General features: G+C 39.4%; 1 protein-coding gene across 1 annotated transcript in view; it reads left to right on the top strand.

Annotated features, from left to right (window-relative positions):
• LOC126194829 (oxysterol-binding protein-related protein 1-like) overlaps positions 1-16,079 on the top strand; it is a 424,899-nt gene that overhangs the window by 380,530 nt on the left and 28,290 nt on the right. The window contains exons 20-22 of the mRNA XM_049933164.1: positions 12,384-12,507; positions 12,585-12,728; positions 15,689-15,771. Of these exons, the coding sequence (XP_049789121.1) occupies positions 12,384-12,507; positions 12,585-12,728; positions 15,689-15,771 (351 nt within the window). The remainder of the gene's footprint in view (positions 1-12,383; positions 12,508-12,584; positions 12,729-15,688; positions 15,772-16,079) is intronic.

Genomic DNA, 16,079 nt, shown 5'->3' with positions numbered 1-16,079 from the left:
AAAGTAATAATGTACATCTTGAAATGACACAATTGAACATTGCACAAGAGCCACATTTACAATTGGGGACACAATGGGTCCTACTGAACTGTACTGAGAATACAAGTTTATATCCACTTATACATCCATTACAAATATGACTGTACTTAGTGATTTCCTGAAGTCAAAAGGGTATTGTGAAAGATGCTTCCTATCAAAAATCACAAACTACAAAAGTTGAAAGGCTGGCATAAAACTTTTTTGAGCATTTCTTAGAGTAATAATGGAATGCTCGGTTGTGATACAAGAAAAATACCTAACTGTAATAGTGTAAGAAACAATAAAGAAGGAAGCATCAACATACACATACCTAACTGTGAATAATAGCTCCAGTCAGGTATACTGAAGCCCTTTTAATGTTGTAAATGGGAAGATAGCACTTGCACCATCAACAATGCGTATCCTCTGTTGAGTCTCCCTCGTAGCAATTATAAAGGTATTTGAAAAGATGGAGAGGGAGAATGGTTCTGTGCTGGAGGTGGGTGGAGGTGTAGACAATGAAGACAGTAAAAAGTTCTCAGAGTTTGTTATTTTAACCCAAATAGATATAGTGCAGTGTACTGCAGTAAGCAGATGACTGGTGATGAATATCGAACTCTGTAACCAGGTGTCCTTACGTGGACACACTGCTGCAGGCATTTCTCAAAGAGGCAGCTAGTAGCGAGGGGCCTTGGTACCAGTGCATTTCAGCAGTAAAACCGAAGTGGAATGATGTACCCTGCAGCTCCACTATTCACTGTGTAAACTGACTTTGGCACGATTTTTTATCACGAGATCTAGCCCAAGTAGACATCAGAGCTTATGTCCACATTAGGGAGAATTTCCACGCAAACCTGGAAGTCTCTACCCCCACCCCTCCCTCCCCGCCACTTGGTAACTCAACGAAGCCAAAGCAATCGAGTAAACACTATCCCAACTTATGCCAGTTACCTACGACGTGGTGGATTCAAATTAATGCTCCAAATGTGCTCTGTCATGCCACATATACCTGTGACTCCATATCCAATAAAAACTTGCTCAGTATTCCTCTTAACCAGTTAGACTAATGTCTGCCACTCAAAAAATGTGTGTGAAATCTTATGGGACTTAACTGCTAAGGTCATCAGTCCCTAAGCTTACACACTACTTAACCTAAATTATCCTAAGAACAAACACACACACCCATGCCTGAGGGAGGACTCGAACCTCCCCCGGACCAGCCGCACAGTCCACGACTGCAGCGCCTTCGACCGCTCGGAATGTCTGCCACCGATTCCGCACAGTGGGTGCCCTGTGCTCTTATTTACAGGGAGCGTTGCACAGTGATCACATAACCACACGTTCCATTTAATGTAGGGGGTAAATTTTACCTTTATCTGCCTTCCTTACATCTGTGGGCATTTTGAATTGAAGTGTCCCATTGCTTATGACATTTTGGATTCTTACAGTACTGCTAAATGTGACTCAGATGGCCTCATCTGTAATTTATGACTTCTGAACTGAAGACTGTTTTCCTCTCCCTCAGCTTTATCACCAAGTCAATCTCAGCCAAAGGTGCCACAGTCGCTACCAATTCTTTCAAGGTTTGTAGGAACTCCACGTGCACTTCACACAACATTTCAGCCGGCATTTGCTGCAAAAATGCATCAGGCTTGCTCTACGTCCTGCAAAATTGCCATATGCCTGCTGTAATCATTGGTCAACTTATACATTTTATTTTATTTTATTTTACACATCTAGTTCTGTAGGATCAAATTGAGGAGTAAATCTCCAAGGTCATGGAACATATCATATCAGTACATGTTTATGAACCAAAAAAATACAATCCATAAATTTGTGTAAAGGCAATCAACAATATAACACAGGAATCAGCTTAATTTTTCAAGGAACTCCTCGACAGAATCGAAGGAGTGACCCATGAGAAAACTCTTTAGTTTCAATTTGAAAGTGCATCTTTAAATTCTTGTGGTAGCTTATTGAAAACAGATGCAGCAATATACTGCATACCTTTTTGCACAGGAGTCAAGGAAGTGCGATCTAAATGATTTCTGCCTACTATTAACTGAGTGAAAGCTGCTAATTCTTGGGAATAAGCTGATGTTGTTAACAAGAAATGACAGTAAGGAATGTGTATATTGAGAGACCAATGCCAGAGTACCCAGACTAATGAACAGCCAAAAACGTCCTTTGTGAATGGGAAGAATTACACCAAAATATGACATCATATTTCATAAGTGAATGAAAATAAGCAAAGCAGACTACTTTTCATGTCAAACTATCACTTCCTTCATATACCATTTGAATAGTAAAAATGTCTGCATTAAGTCTTTGAACAAGATCCTGAACATGGGCTGCCCACAGCAGTTTACTATCTGTCTGAACACCTAGAAATTTACACTGTTCAGTTTTACTAATCATATGCCCATTCTGTGAAATTAAAAATGTCGAGTTTGTTGAATTGTGTGTTAGAAAGTGTAAAAACTGAGTCTTACTATGATTTAGTGTTAATTTATTTTCTACGAGCCATGAACTTATGTCACGAACTGCACTGTTTGAAACAGTGCCAGTGTTGCACACAACATCCTTTACTACCAAGCTAGTGTCATCAGCTAACAGGGATATTTTAGAATCACATGTAATACTAGAGGGCATATCATTTATATGAATAAAGAACAGGAGTGGCCCTGGCACGATCCCTGGGACACCTTTTACATTTGACTGTGCACACTCAGACCCCACATCATAGCCATTCTCAACACTGTGAATAATGACCTTTTGCTGTCTATTGTTAAAGTAAGAGGTGAACCAATTGTGAGCTACTCCCCATGTTCCATAATGCTCCAACTTCTGGAGCAATATCTTGTGATCAACACTATCAAACGCCTTAGTTAAATCAAAAAAGATGCCTAGCATTCGAAACCTTTTGTGTAATCCATCCAGTACCTCACAGAGAGAGAATATAGCATTTTCAGTAGTTAAACTGCTTCTAAAACTGATAGCAAATTATCTGAAATAAAATGATCAATGATGCTTACATACACAGCCTTTTCAGTAACTTTAAAAAACACTGATGGCATAGAAATAGGTCTAATATTGTTTAAATTATCCCTTTCTCCCTTTTTATAGAGCGGCTTTACTACGGAGTACTTTTTATCATTCAGGAAAGTGACAATTCTTAATGGGAAAATTACAAATACAGGGCTACCATGAGCAGACAGTACTTTAATACTCTGCTAGGCACTCGCATCATATCCATGAGAGTCCTTAGTTTTCAGTGACTTAATTATTGACTCAATCTCCCCCTTGTCAGTATCACAGAGGAGTATTTCAGACATCAATCTTAAAAAGACATTTTCCAATAGATTTATATGATTCCCTATAGAAACTAAGTTTTTATTTAATTCACCAGCAATGCTCAGAAAGTGATTGTTAAATACTGTACATATATCTGACTTATCAGGAACAGAAATATTTTTACTATGACCTGACTTTATATCATCAACCTTGTGCTTCTGACCAGACACTTCCGTCATGACTGACTATACGGTTTTAATTTTATCCTGTGAATTAGCTATTCTATATGTATGCCACGTACTCTTTGCCTTTTGTAGTAAAATTTCAGGCATCTTACAATACTGTTTGTAATGGACTACTTCTAACATCTTGGTATGATTCCCATTTTGTTCTGCATGATATTCTTATCCCACAGGCTGCCTTTTACTGCCAGTACCATGTTTATAATGTTTCAGTGGAAAGCAACTTTCAAAGAGCGTGAGAAATGTGATGAGGAAAGCATTATATTTGTCATCTATGTCATTGGCACTATAAACATCCTGCCTCTCTTGTTCCTTAACAAGATTTAAAATACTCTCTATTGCCATTGGAAGAGCTTTTCTAAATAAATTGGAATTATACATAACATTTGTTTGTGTACAAAAATCTTTTAGTGTTAAAATTTGTGCATCATGATCTGAATGGCCATTCACCCTTTTTACTAATAGAATGCCTTCATAGTAATGAAGAATGAATAAAAATCAACTCTCACACACAACTGCAGTCTCAGGCAACTGAAATCCTGCTGCAGCAGTGTCATATGGGTGGGGTTAAGGAGGAGGCTGGGGAGGAGGGGATAGTATGGTGGGAGGTGGGTGGACAGTGAAGTGCTGCAGGTTAGGAGGATGGCTGGGGACAGATGGGGAGGGGGGGGGATGTAGCAGAAAGGGAGAGAAATAAAAAGACTGGGTGTGGTCATGGAATAATGGCTGTGTAGTGCTGAAATGGGAACAGGGAAGGGGCTGGATGGGCGATGACATTGACTAACAAAGGTTGAGGCCAGTAGGGTTATGGGAATATAGGATGTATTGGAGTGAAAGTTCCCACCTACTCAATTCAGGAAGGATCCATATGGCACAGACTGTGAAGCAGTTATTGAAATGAGGGATATCATGTTTGGCAGCGTGTTCAGCAACAGGGTGGTCCACTTGTTTCTTGGCCACAGTTTGTTGGTGGCCATTCATGCGGATAGACAGATTGTTGGTTGTCATTCCTACATAGAATGCAGCACAGTGGTTGCAGCTTAGCTTGTAGATCAAATTGACTGGTTTCACAGGTAGCTCTGCCTTTGATAGGATAGGTGATGTTTGTGACGGGACTGGAGTATGTGGTTTTGGGAGAATGTATGGGACAGGTCTTTCATCTAGGTCTATTACATAGGTATGAGCCATTAGCTGAGGAATTGGGAGCAGATGTTGTGTAAGGATGGATGAGTATATTGTATAGGTTTGGTATACAGCAGAATACCACTGTGGGAGGGGTGGGAAGAATAGTGGGCAGGACATTTGTCATTTCAGGGCACGACGAGAGGTAATCGAAACCCTGGTGAAGAATGTAATTCAGTTGCTCCTGTCCTGGGTGGTACTGAGATATGAGGGGAATGCTCCTCTGTGATTGGATGGTGGGGCTTTGAGAGGTGGTGGGAGACTGTAAAGATAAGGCAAAGGAGATTTGTTTTTGTACATGGTTGGGAGGATAATGATGGTCAGTGAAGGCTTCAGTGAGACCCTCGGAAATATTGTCTATGGCTGTGCTACTGTTCCCCTGCACCCTGGTTGGAAAAAACACAGGGAGATCTTATGAATTAAGAGATCTTCCAACAACCTTTTTCTTGCACAATCACATACAAAATTAATATTGAAGTCACCACGTATTTCCTATAAAGTGAGCCAAGAACCCCCTCTAGGTTGCGCAGAAATGCTCTCTGTTAGTGAACCTACAAACGCCAACAATTATAAGTTTAGTTTCACTATATTCAACTGCTCATGCACAACATTCAAATACCTGTTCAGTGCAATGCTGTGATACATATGCAGACTCAAATGGAATACTCTTTGTTACATACGTGGTCACTCCCCCTCCACAAAGAACTCCTTAAAAAACAGCCATCTAATCTGTATCCTGGTACAGGAAGCCTCTGAATTGTCAAATTATTTAAGTGGTGCTCCAGTATACCAATAATGTCAGTGTCAACATCTATAAGCAGTTCACTAACTTTATCTGTAATACCTGTTATATTTTGATGAAGTATGCTAATTCCTTCACTACTTGAATACCTGACCTCCTCTGAAGGTGATTCCTTTGTTAGAGGTACTTCCTTTGAGCAGGGCTACCTATCAGCTTACCAAGTGAGGTGGCCCAGTGGTTGCACACTGGACTCGCATTTGGGAGGACGACGATTCAGTCCCGCGTCCGGCCATCCCGATTTAGGTTTTCCACGATTTCCCTAAATCGCTTCAGGCACATGCCATGATGGTTCCTTTGACAGGGCATGGCTGACTTCCTTTCCTAATCCAATGAGACTGATGACCTTGCTGTTTGGTCTCTTCCCCCAAATCAATCCAATCCAATCCAACCTATCAGCTTTCTTCAATCAAAAAAAGGTGCAGCCCTAATGCCAACTACTACAGGAATTTTTCCGTGAGTGATCCCACCACCATCACTACACTGTCATCTATGAGCTTTGTTAGCCTCCGCTTTCCATACCTATTGAGGTAGACTACACATAGTGAAACTAGATCTATTGATATACTCAACTGGCACCACTGCAGTGTGAGCCACACCCCCCACCATCAGCGCCCTCTCCAGCCTCATGTTAACATGTCTAACAGTAGCATTAAGATGAGGCTGATCATGATGTTGAAAAAGTTGCACGAAATATGCATTAGTGCCACCAGTTTGAGTAGCTATCTTTACCAAGTCACCACCTACATCATAATCCCCATCCCTATCAAGACTATTCCCAGCTCCACCTACAATCACTACCTGATCCTCTGTCGTAAAATTCCTACATAACTCCCTTATGTTAACAGACACCTGAGCCAACCCTGCACTAGACTTCACAATGCTGGTGACCTGGTAGTCACTCCTCATCACTTCCTGCTACTGCTGGCCCACACCTCTGCCATGTGTATTACCTAGTAGCAGAACCTTCTTCTTTCTGTTAGAATTTGCAAGTGACTTAGGCTTCCTAACTGCCGAGGTCTGCTGCATGTTTCCTACACCAATACCTACAAGAGGCTCCTCTCCGCTCAACTCTGACAGTTGGTCAAATCTATTGGTTATAAGCAAAGTACAACCTGAATATCTCCTCTTCCTAGCTGCCTTCTTACGAGCTGCCAGTTCTTGTTCCCCTCCACCCTTCACCCTCCTCAGCCTTTCTAATTCCTCCTTTGCATCTTGTAACTGCATCTGAGGGACATACAACTTAAGCTCCTGCTCCTCTGTTAACTTATTTCTGCTACAAGTTCAGCATTTCCAGGAGAAGATCTCACTATAATGCCCAATGGCTTCCCCACTGCATTTGACCCAATGAAAATACTTTCACCAAATCTCACACCGTAACCCACTACTCACAAACCTACAACATAACCTACTTCTCACTCGTGGTAAAATTTTAACAGTTACCGAAAAAAATATATGTCTGTGTTACTTAAGTTCGAATACAACAGTAGAACTATGTAAAGAACTAACAATAGTGACCTCGAATTTTGCTGTCTAATAAGAAAGCAACTACTTTTGTTATTACTACTAAACCACAACCAATACTAATACCACAAAAACTCCACACAATTTCCTATCTAAAACCAAAAATTCAAGCAACCACTGGAACATTCAACAAAATTAAACACAGCATATGAAAGTTTTACTGAAATATTTCACTACAAACAATAAGAAATGTCAGCTGAAAACTAACATCTTACATTTAATAAATGACTTCAATGCACCAACAACTCTAAAAAAACACAGTGGCCAAAAGTTTCTGAAAGTTTATTAAACTGTTATTTCACCAGAAACAGCATGAGACACTGTTGGAAACTACTAAATTTAATAACTGAATAACTGTGCACAAACAACTTTGTCAGGACTTAGCTTTAGAGCCACTACATCTGCAACTGCACACCACGAAATGTCCATGTACAATTAATATTGCTGTTCCTCGTATGATCTAAAAATCTTTCTACTGATTCCCCTTGTTTTTGAACTATGCTATTTAACTTTTTGTGATAAATGTCTAGATGTATTTTTCTTTCTGTAACACTCTACTAACCCTACCCGTAAGTCCTCACAGGACTGAACATCTTGCACCTTCTAATGCTTTGGACAAATTAAAGTGGTGAGGTACGTGTGTAAACTCCCACTACCTTAACGATACGACTTACTTGAGATGGTCAGCCGACTTTCCTTGCTGGTTAGCTTGCTGCTGTAACCTCCTATTCTCTTCATCTCTGAAGTATATTTGCTAGGAACAGGAATTTCTCAAGACTCTTTATACTTGTAAAAAAGCAGACATACGCAGTATCTTTTGCTTCACCTAACAATGTAATTTCAAACATCAAAACTTTTACAAATCTCATTCTCCACATAAACAAACACTGTCAAGTAAGTCTCCTCGCGTATCCAAAGGTTAGAAACAAAGTTCATTTACGCATAAGAGAAAGTTGGCTTAAAAACCAAGTCCGTTCTCATCCTGAATCTGAATACACATCTTATCCTCTCCAGGTCCAAGATGAGCATTAATTAATAATATCTCAACTGTTCTTTTTTTTCACTACAATAGTCAAAGTTATAAAACAGCACAGAATACATAAACACTCATTGTTCTTTCACTACAGCTTGCATGGCGTGACCGGCAAACACTTGTTGGTGCCATTCGATTGCCACGTCTACAGTTATCTCACAATAAATTTCAAACCTGCACACGCAGATAGGTGATGCACAGCAAATGGTGTTCCTTTCTTCCTCTCACAACTAAAATATTGGGTGTTCAAGATGGTGGAAGGCCGAGTGGTTCTAGAATTTACACAGAAATTCTCGAAGCACTGCAACCTTTTGCAGCCCATGCTAATTTCAGGCAGACCACTTGTAACAACTGCTTGTCGTACCAGTTCCCTAAATTTGTGGCTGTATGCAGATTATCAAAGAAAATAAAAATATGTTCTCCAGATATTTGGGCAACCAGTAAAAAAATGTATATGTCGTGTGACTAGGGCCTCCCGTCGGGTAGACCGTTCGCCGGGTGCAAGTCTTTTGATTTGACGCCACTTCCGTGACTTGCACATCAATGGGGATGAAATGATGATGATTAGGACAACACAACACCCAGTCCCTGAGTGGAGAAAATCTCCGACCCAGCCGGGAATCGAACTCGGGGCCCTTAGGATTGACATTCTGCCGTGCTGACCACTCAGCTATCGGGGGTTGACTGGGCAACCAATGAGTCAGTATTAGCGTGAAGGAGAGGTAGGGGTTACTAGGAGTTGACCTTCCCTTCTTTCCTGCTTTAACCATTCTACTATCCTAACGATCTCCACATTATGGCCTCGAAACTGAGCTGCCTGATCCAGAAAATGCTGAATTGCTTTCTGGGTTGATAATTTTCCACTGAAAGACATTTTGCCCATCTACAACCCAAAGTGTGTGATGTACACTAGCAGAAAAGAAAGGAAGAGCAAAACCAACTGTACAGGTCCAATAAACTGCCTTTTTTGCCCTACATTGATTCACCATTTCAGCCTGCAACATCTCTTCTTCTCACTTAAAATGTAAACATGTTGGGATGGATGGAGGGAGTGAGTGAGTGGCTGTTCTTGGAGGTGGGTGCAAAAATAGACAATGAAGGCAGCTAGATGTTGTCAAAATTCTTTATTGTTAACCATAAAAAACAGATGTAGGACAGCATGCCTGCAGATGACAGGTGACGAACATTGAACCCCGTACCCAGACGTGCCTCTGTAGATGTGCCAGTGTAAATGTTTCTCGAAGAGAGACCTGGTAGTGAATGGCGTGGTGTTGCTGAATCAGGATAGAGTGACAGCATCCTGGGTTTGGATGGCTGGAGCAAGGCTGGCTGCTGGCCAGTGTAGCAGAAGATGGTGATGATGCTCAGGGTGATGAACCCCAGACTGATTGCTAGTGCCTGTTTCTTGCAGTGTTGGACCCCAGCAGCATGAAGCTGGGTGGATCGAAGTTTATACCTTGACTGCGAGGCAGTGATAGGATTCTGGCAGGTGGCCTTGCGGAGACAGTGACAGAATGAAGGCAACTTGATAGCAAGACCATCAGGCAGTAGTTGTTGGTTCATAACCTGGCTTGAAAAATTTCAGTGACTCTACAGAAGGGATCTACACATGGCAGGTGTTGATGCTGACCCCAACAGTGCTGATGACCTCCTTGGCTGAAGTGGGTCTGTTAATGCAGAAGACAAATACTGCTGCATAAGTCAGTGCCATCGAAACTTCCTTAATGATGGTCATTGCCTGGAGAACCAGGTAGCTATTGAGGACTCTGATATGATGGTGAAATGCTTCATTGGGTGGCTGCAATGCACACCCTGCACACGGCACGGAGCTTGTGTCTTGGCCTGGGTTATTAAACAGTGAAGTTCTTTGTCAACCTGTAGAACTTCCTCTTGCGTCATATAGAAGACATTTGAAATTAATAATGGTAGTATTTCTTGAATAAGTACATTGGCTTCAGTGTCTCACTTGCAAGTAATGGGTGGTATGAGAGTGTATTCACAAAACCATATAGTGTGGACAGTTACATGAGTACCATCCTCAGAGGGTATATAGGACCTCTTAAGTATATGTAAAGTGATATGGTAATAAATAATTGCTCTGTGAGGCCTTGTAAATATTTTGTCCCTCTTTCAGACTCTTGCTTGCAATAAATAATTTTTCGGAAATAGAATATTGACAGATATAAATAATATTAGATTATGAGAGGTGTGTGCATCTTCTGTACAGATTTAGTGGCATTGATATTGGCTGAAGTTAATCTGGCAGTAGAGCCCTTTTTATTTAATGGACTGGTCATAACATACAGGAATTGTAGACTTTTATAACACCAAATGTGTTTACTGTGATAGTTTACATCTGAAGGGCTCAACTTGTAGTTAAGATGTAAGAGAATCTGGTGAGAATAACAATGCAATCTTGAGACTCAACTTTGTTCCATACGTAAAACAAACACTGAGGGAAAAGTGATCAGAAGGATGGCAAAGTTGTAATCTATGTAAAAGACAGCAGCGTAGATGGGTACAAAAATAGGCCACTATAGTGGTATTCAACAAATAAATAGCCAGAAAAATTTTACAACTTTTTGAGACTGAAATTTAATCATGATTGCAATAAGAAGCATTTTATCAGAACAGGCATGGTGATACACCAAACTGCCTTCAGTAAAGAGGAAGAAGAAGAAGGATGATGGTGACATCATTTAAGTAACGTTGGAACTGATATATGATGGAGTATTATTGTTGTGTTGTTGATGTGGTCTTCAGTCCAGAGATTGGTTTGATGCAGCTCTCCATGCTACTCTATTCTGTGCAAGCTTCTTCATCTCCCAGTACTTACTGCAACCTACATCCTTCTGAATCTGTTTAATGCATTCATCTCTTGGTCTTCCTCTACGATTTTTACCCTCCACGCTGCCCTCCAATACTAAATTGGTGATCCCTTGATGCCTCAGAATGTGGCCTACCAACTGATCCCTTCTTCTAGTCAAGTTGTGCCACAAATTTCTCTTCTCCCCAATTCTATTCAATATCTCTTCATAAGTTATGTGATCTACCCATCTAATCATCAGCATTCTTCTGTAGCACCACATTTCGAAAGCTTCTATTCTCTTTTTGTCTAAACTATTTATCGTCCACATTTCACTTCCATACATGGCGACACTCCATAAAAATACTTTCATAAATGACTTCCTGACACTTAAATCTATACTCGATGTTAGCAAATTTCTCTTCTTCAGAAACGCTTTCCTTGCCATTGGCAGTCTACATTTTATATCCTCTCTACTTCGACCATCATCAGTTATTTTGCTCCCCAAATAGCAAAACTCATTTACTACTTTAAGTGTCGCATTTCCTAATCTAATTCCCTCAGCATCACCCGATTTAATTTGACTACATTCCATTAAAATACATTATATTGTTACTGCAAACTAAAACAAAATAATGTATGGCACATACATCCGCATTGGCAACAAGATGGCAACAAGAGTGTAAACGGAGGTCTGTATGAAGAGATATCACATAAGTTGTAGATTAAAGGCAGTAATTTCAATAAGTAAAAACATCTTGAATCATTTTGGGCAGTTTGGTGGTGCCTCTTTGTTGGAACCTATTGTCAGCCTGTATGACAGAGCTATCAACAGTGAAAGTGAAATAAGCAGTTATGTTAATTACACTCATTAGTGATGTCAGTTTTGTGCTGGCTTCAGAAATAAAAAGTTTGGCAAGACTGTGTGAAATACACAGGTTACTGACTTCATGGTCACTCCAAATAACTGAGATACTGAAACTGATGGTTGACGGTTGTTGTGTACTAGATCCTTGGTAAATCATTTGAGTATAATTCAGAAAATGAGCATAAATCCGTTGTTTGTAACCAGTGCACTCCAATGAGGTGAGTCATAATTGACTTTGTTTACATTCTGCTCATGTTCCTTGCAACAACAATTGGTGCTATATAATCTACTGCATGTTTAAAGAATTTCCTCACCAGTTACCATATTTAAGATAATGTAAAATGGGAGAAAGAAACATTTGATGCATTGACTAAAGACATTTCAAAATCGCCATCTAAGAACCCTATCTGTATCAGCTTCTACACAACATGTATTTCTGTACTTGTGGTATTTGTTTTAGGTTAAGGTTTGGGTTGTATTCTGTAGTAGCATTATTTTATAGTCAAGTGAACTGATCTTTTGTACATGCTATTAATTAATTCTATGTACTCTTGTATCTTAAGTGGAGTGAAGTTGATTTCAAGAATTATTAATCATTTTCCTCATTTCATTCTCAGAAGAGATGGCGATAAAGGAAAGGGATCTACACCTACAGATAGCCCATCAAATACTCCAAAAAAAGTTTTAGCTAAGCTCAACAGTTTAAAAGTTGGGCCATTTAAAAGCAACTCACAGTCTGAGGTATGATTGTTGGACTTTGCAATGTCTGTTTCATTGTTTTTAGTGTAATGAACTCATAGTTTTATATATCTCATCAGGCAAGCTTTAGTGCTGATGATGGATGTCCAATACCTGAACCAGTGGATGGAGATATTCCAAAATGTGATTCCACCTACTCCATTGATATTCCTAATTCAGTAACCATGTGGGAGGCTGACCCACGACCAGAAAATGCAGCAGATGTAAGTCACACCTCATTGTAAAATCTGCATGTAGTACTAAGTATTTTTTTACATTTTACTGTATTACTGGATTCTGCAGTAATTGTTTAGTAGGGCATTCCATTCATAAATGAAGTATGAGAAGTATTAAAGTTCCATAGTTTATTTTTTCATTGCTGTTCAACTTACATGGTCTTGCAATTTACAAGGTCTTTTTTGTTTTCCAAACTATTGCTTTAAATTACGTTAATGAAGAGGGGGGAAATTAAGGTCTAACCTACAAATTCATGATGAATGCATGTAATTCTGTGAATAAAAATAACTATGTAGTAATTGAAAGAAGATTTAAGTGTAAGAATAAGAAATTAGCCAGTAGAAATATGTTTCAATAATCAAGGAAAGGTAAACAAAAATGGAAATAGGGACCAACTTTGAAATTTCATCAACTTTGAAATTTTATCATTTATCTTCAAATCAATGTACAAAAATGCCACTGTTTTTATCAGTTGATGATGATTGATGATGGTGATGATACTGAGTTGATTACTATTAATCAGGATGCTGAAGAAAGATTTTCCTATTTTTTCTTAAATTTTTTATTTTATTCAGTTATTTTTTTAAATGATTCAGTTAAGAAATGGAAAATTTGAGCATGCAGAGTTATGAAGCTAACACTTTTTCTCTTTACTGACGATAAAACCCTGAAAACTCCTAAATATGTTGTGACCTACTCAGCACATATCAAGCCAGAAATTTTATTAGATCAAAATTGTGTTTGAATATGTTATCCTTCAATCTTTTCAGCTTTTGTTCAGTCTGAAGTTTTATAGATAGCTTTCGAGCAGATTGCAGTGTGATTAACAACTAGTCTTCATCTTTTTTGCCTCCTACATCATATATAGACTTCATATCACAGAAAAAGTAAATAACGGGCACATAATGTTACACACAATTGCAGTAAGAATGTTGGAACAAATTTACTAACTTTAAAGTTACAAGAAGTCTGAGATTACAGTGTAAAAAAGATGAAATAAAATTTAATAAAACAGTGGCTATGTTTTCATTTTTGCTGGTAATAAAACATGGAGAAAAACAACAAGTTAGAAAAGTAAAATCCTAGAAATGAAATACTGAGTTAAGGAATGTATGAGACTAGACTGCATAAAAAACTGCAAAGTCTGAAACAGAAGGCAAACCTGTGTTATGGTTGATAATAGTGTAAATTGTAGCAAATAATGGTCTCAACTCACTATGTGATTGGAGGACTATTGTATGAGATAATGCCTGAGCAGCAACCAAATGGAAGAAAAAGTGTGTGACAACCAAGGGAAAGGTGGCAATGAATTAGTAGTTCATAATCAGCAAACATAACCCATCTCTTGTTGCAGCTGTGTGTGTGTGTGTGTGTGTGTGTGTGTGTGTGTGTGTGTGTGTGTGTGTGTGAGGGCATGCATGTGCATGGTAAAAAGCCCCCCCCCCCCTTTCCCCCTCCCCCTGTGACCTCCTGAATGCCTGAATGAGTGGCACCTATGTATGTAGAGGGGCATTGAGTGTGTTTCTGTCAGTCATAAAGGTTGCTTGAGTTACTACTCATCTCCTGTTACAGTCCGAACACACTCTTCATGAGTGTGGTTTGTTATATTGGGACACTGCAGCTCCATGGGATGTAATGATACTACAGTGATGTGTCTGAATGGATAGAGTGAAGGCAACTAGACAAGGAGTGACTTGCTTCTAAAATACAGTGTGTGACCTCACCACAAACTATCAGTCAACTCATCTAAGTGGTGGCACAATATAGGAGCATTGTCTAAGGTGGGTCATTGCCTAGTTCCTGCAGGTGACCATAACATGCTGTACGTATGAATTTGTGCATATAATCCTATGCTTGGGATTCAAACAATGGAAAATCCAGGATGGAATATAACAATATGAGAGAAGCAAAGTTGCTACTCACCATATAGCTGAGATGCTGAGCGACGATAGGCACAATAAAAAGATTCACACAATCATAGCTTTCGGCCATAAGGCCTTTGTCAGCAGCAGAGAAACACACACACACACACACACACACACACACACACACACACACACACACACACACACACGCGCAACTTGCACACAAATCTGCAGTCTCAGCAGAGAAACACACACACACACACGCAACTTGCACACAAATCTGCAGTCTCAGAGAGGTGGGGATCCATTGGATACAAACAAAATATCTTCAGCTGTAGCCAGCACATGAATACAGAAAGTTAACTGTGGACCAGGAGCAGACTATGAAATTTACTTCAGTTTGGATAATAATGTTGGATGAGAACATTTAAAATGTTACATAGATGAATATAGTATTCCAAAATTCATTAGATGGAGCCATCCCAAATGAGCTCCTGGCATTGATTTAGGTTGACACTGGATACTTCTGTCACCCAGTTAGTTCATTTTGTATTCTCAGTACCGGTCACTCCATTTACAGAGCTGTAGAGCAGAATGTGGTAATCTTTTTTGGTAGCTTTTCTGAACTGCATGACAACAGCTCAGCCACATTCCAGACTTGTGACTTGCATTTGAGGTTCCTCTTCTCACTTGACCAGCCCATTCACTAGATGTATTGCTTTGGTGATTCTCAACCCCGTTTTTGATTTTCATCTCAGACTAATGTAACTCAGTTGCAAGCTTGGATAGGCACTTTCTGGAATGAAATTCCCAGCATGCCTTCAAAGCCTATGTGAGTTGAAGACATGTTTTTACCACAGTTTTGCAGTTTTCACAAACAATAGAGCATATGAATATGTGAAATAACTGTATTAATTCATAAATCAAATGAGGCTTTTGGTATGATATTCATGCAAGTCATAATGTGCAAATTTTCTACGTGCCTATAGCAGTTGTTTTTGTTGTTGTTGTTGGTAGTGGTAGTAGTACTATTGTTATTACTAGTGCTATTGATATTATTAATTTTCTTTCTTTTGTGACAGTACTACCAGTTCACTTTGTTTGCCATGTCCTTGAATGAAATGGAAGAAGGAATGAGGGAGAAACTGTGTCCCACTGACTGCAGGTAAGAGAATAGTATCATTCATGATCTTTCATTCAAGTAGATATTTTTATCACCTAATGATCCATTAATAATGTATTGACACTATTTCGTAAACACTATGATAGTAATGGCACTAAACAGTGAGGTGGACTCTAAAACTGAGAGCAGCATTATACTAACACTGATATTTAGTTGCTACAGCATTTGGTGTGAACTATATGTGAAGCAGAAACCACTTGCATCTAATGTACGTGACATGTCTGTAAATACACTCCTGGAAATTGAAATAAGAACACCGTGAATTCATTGTCCCAGGAAGGGGAAACTTT

This window comes from Schistocerca nitens, chromosome 1 (genome assembly GCF_023898315.1).
Source record: "Schistocerca nitens isolate TAMUIC-IGC-003100 chromosome 1, iqSchNite1.1, whole genome shotgun sequence".
Classification (NCBI taxonomy): Eukaryota; Metazoa; Arthropoda; class Insecta; order Orthoptera; family Acrididae; genus Schistocerca; species Schistocerca nitens.
This window is presented reverse-complemented; position numbering and strand designations above follow the sequence as displayed.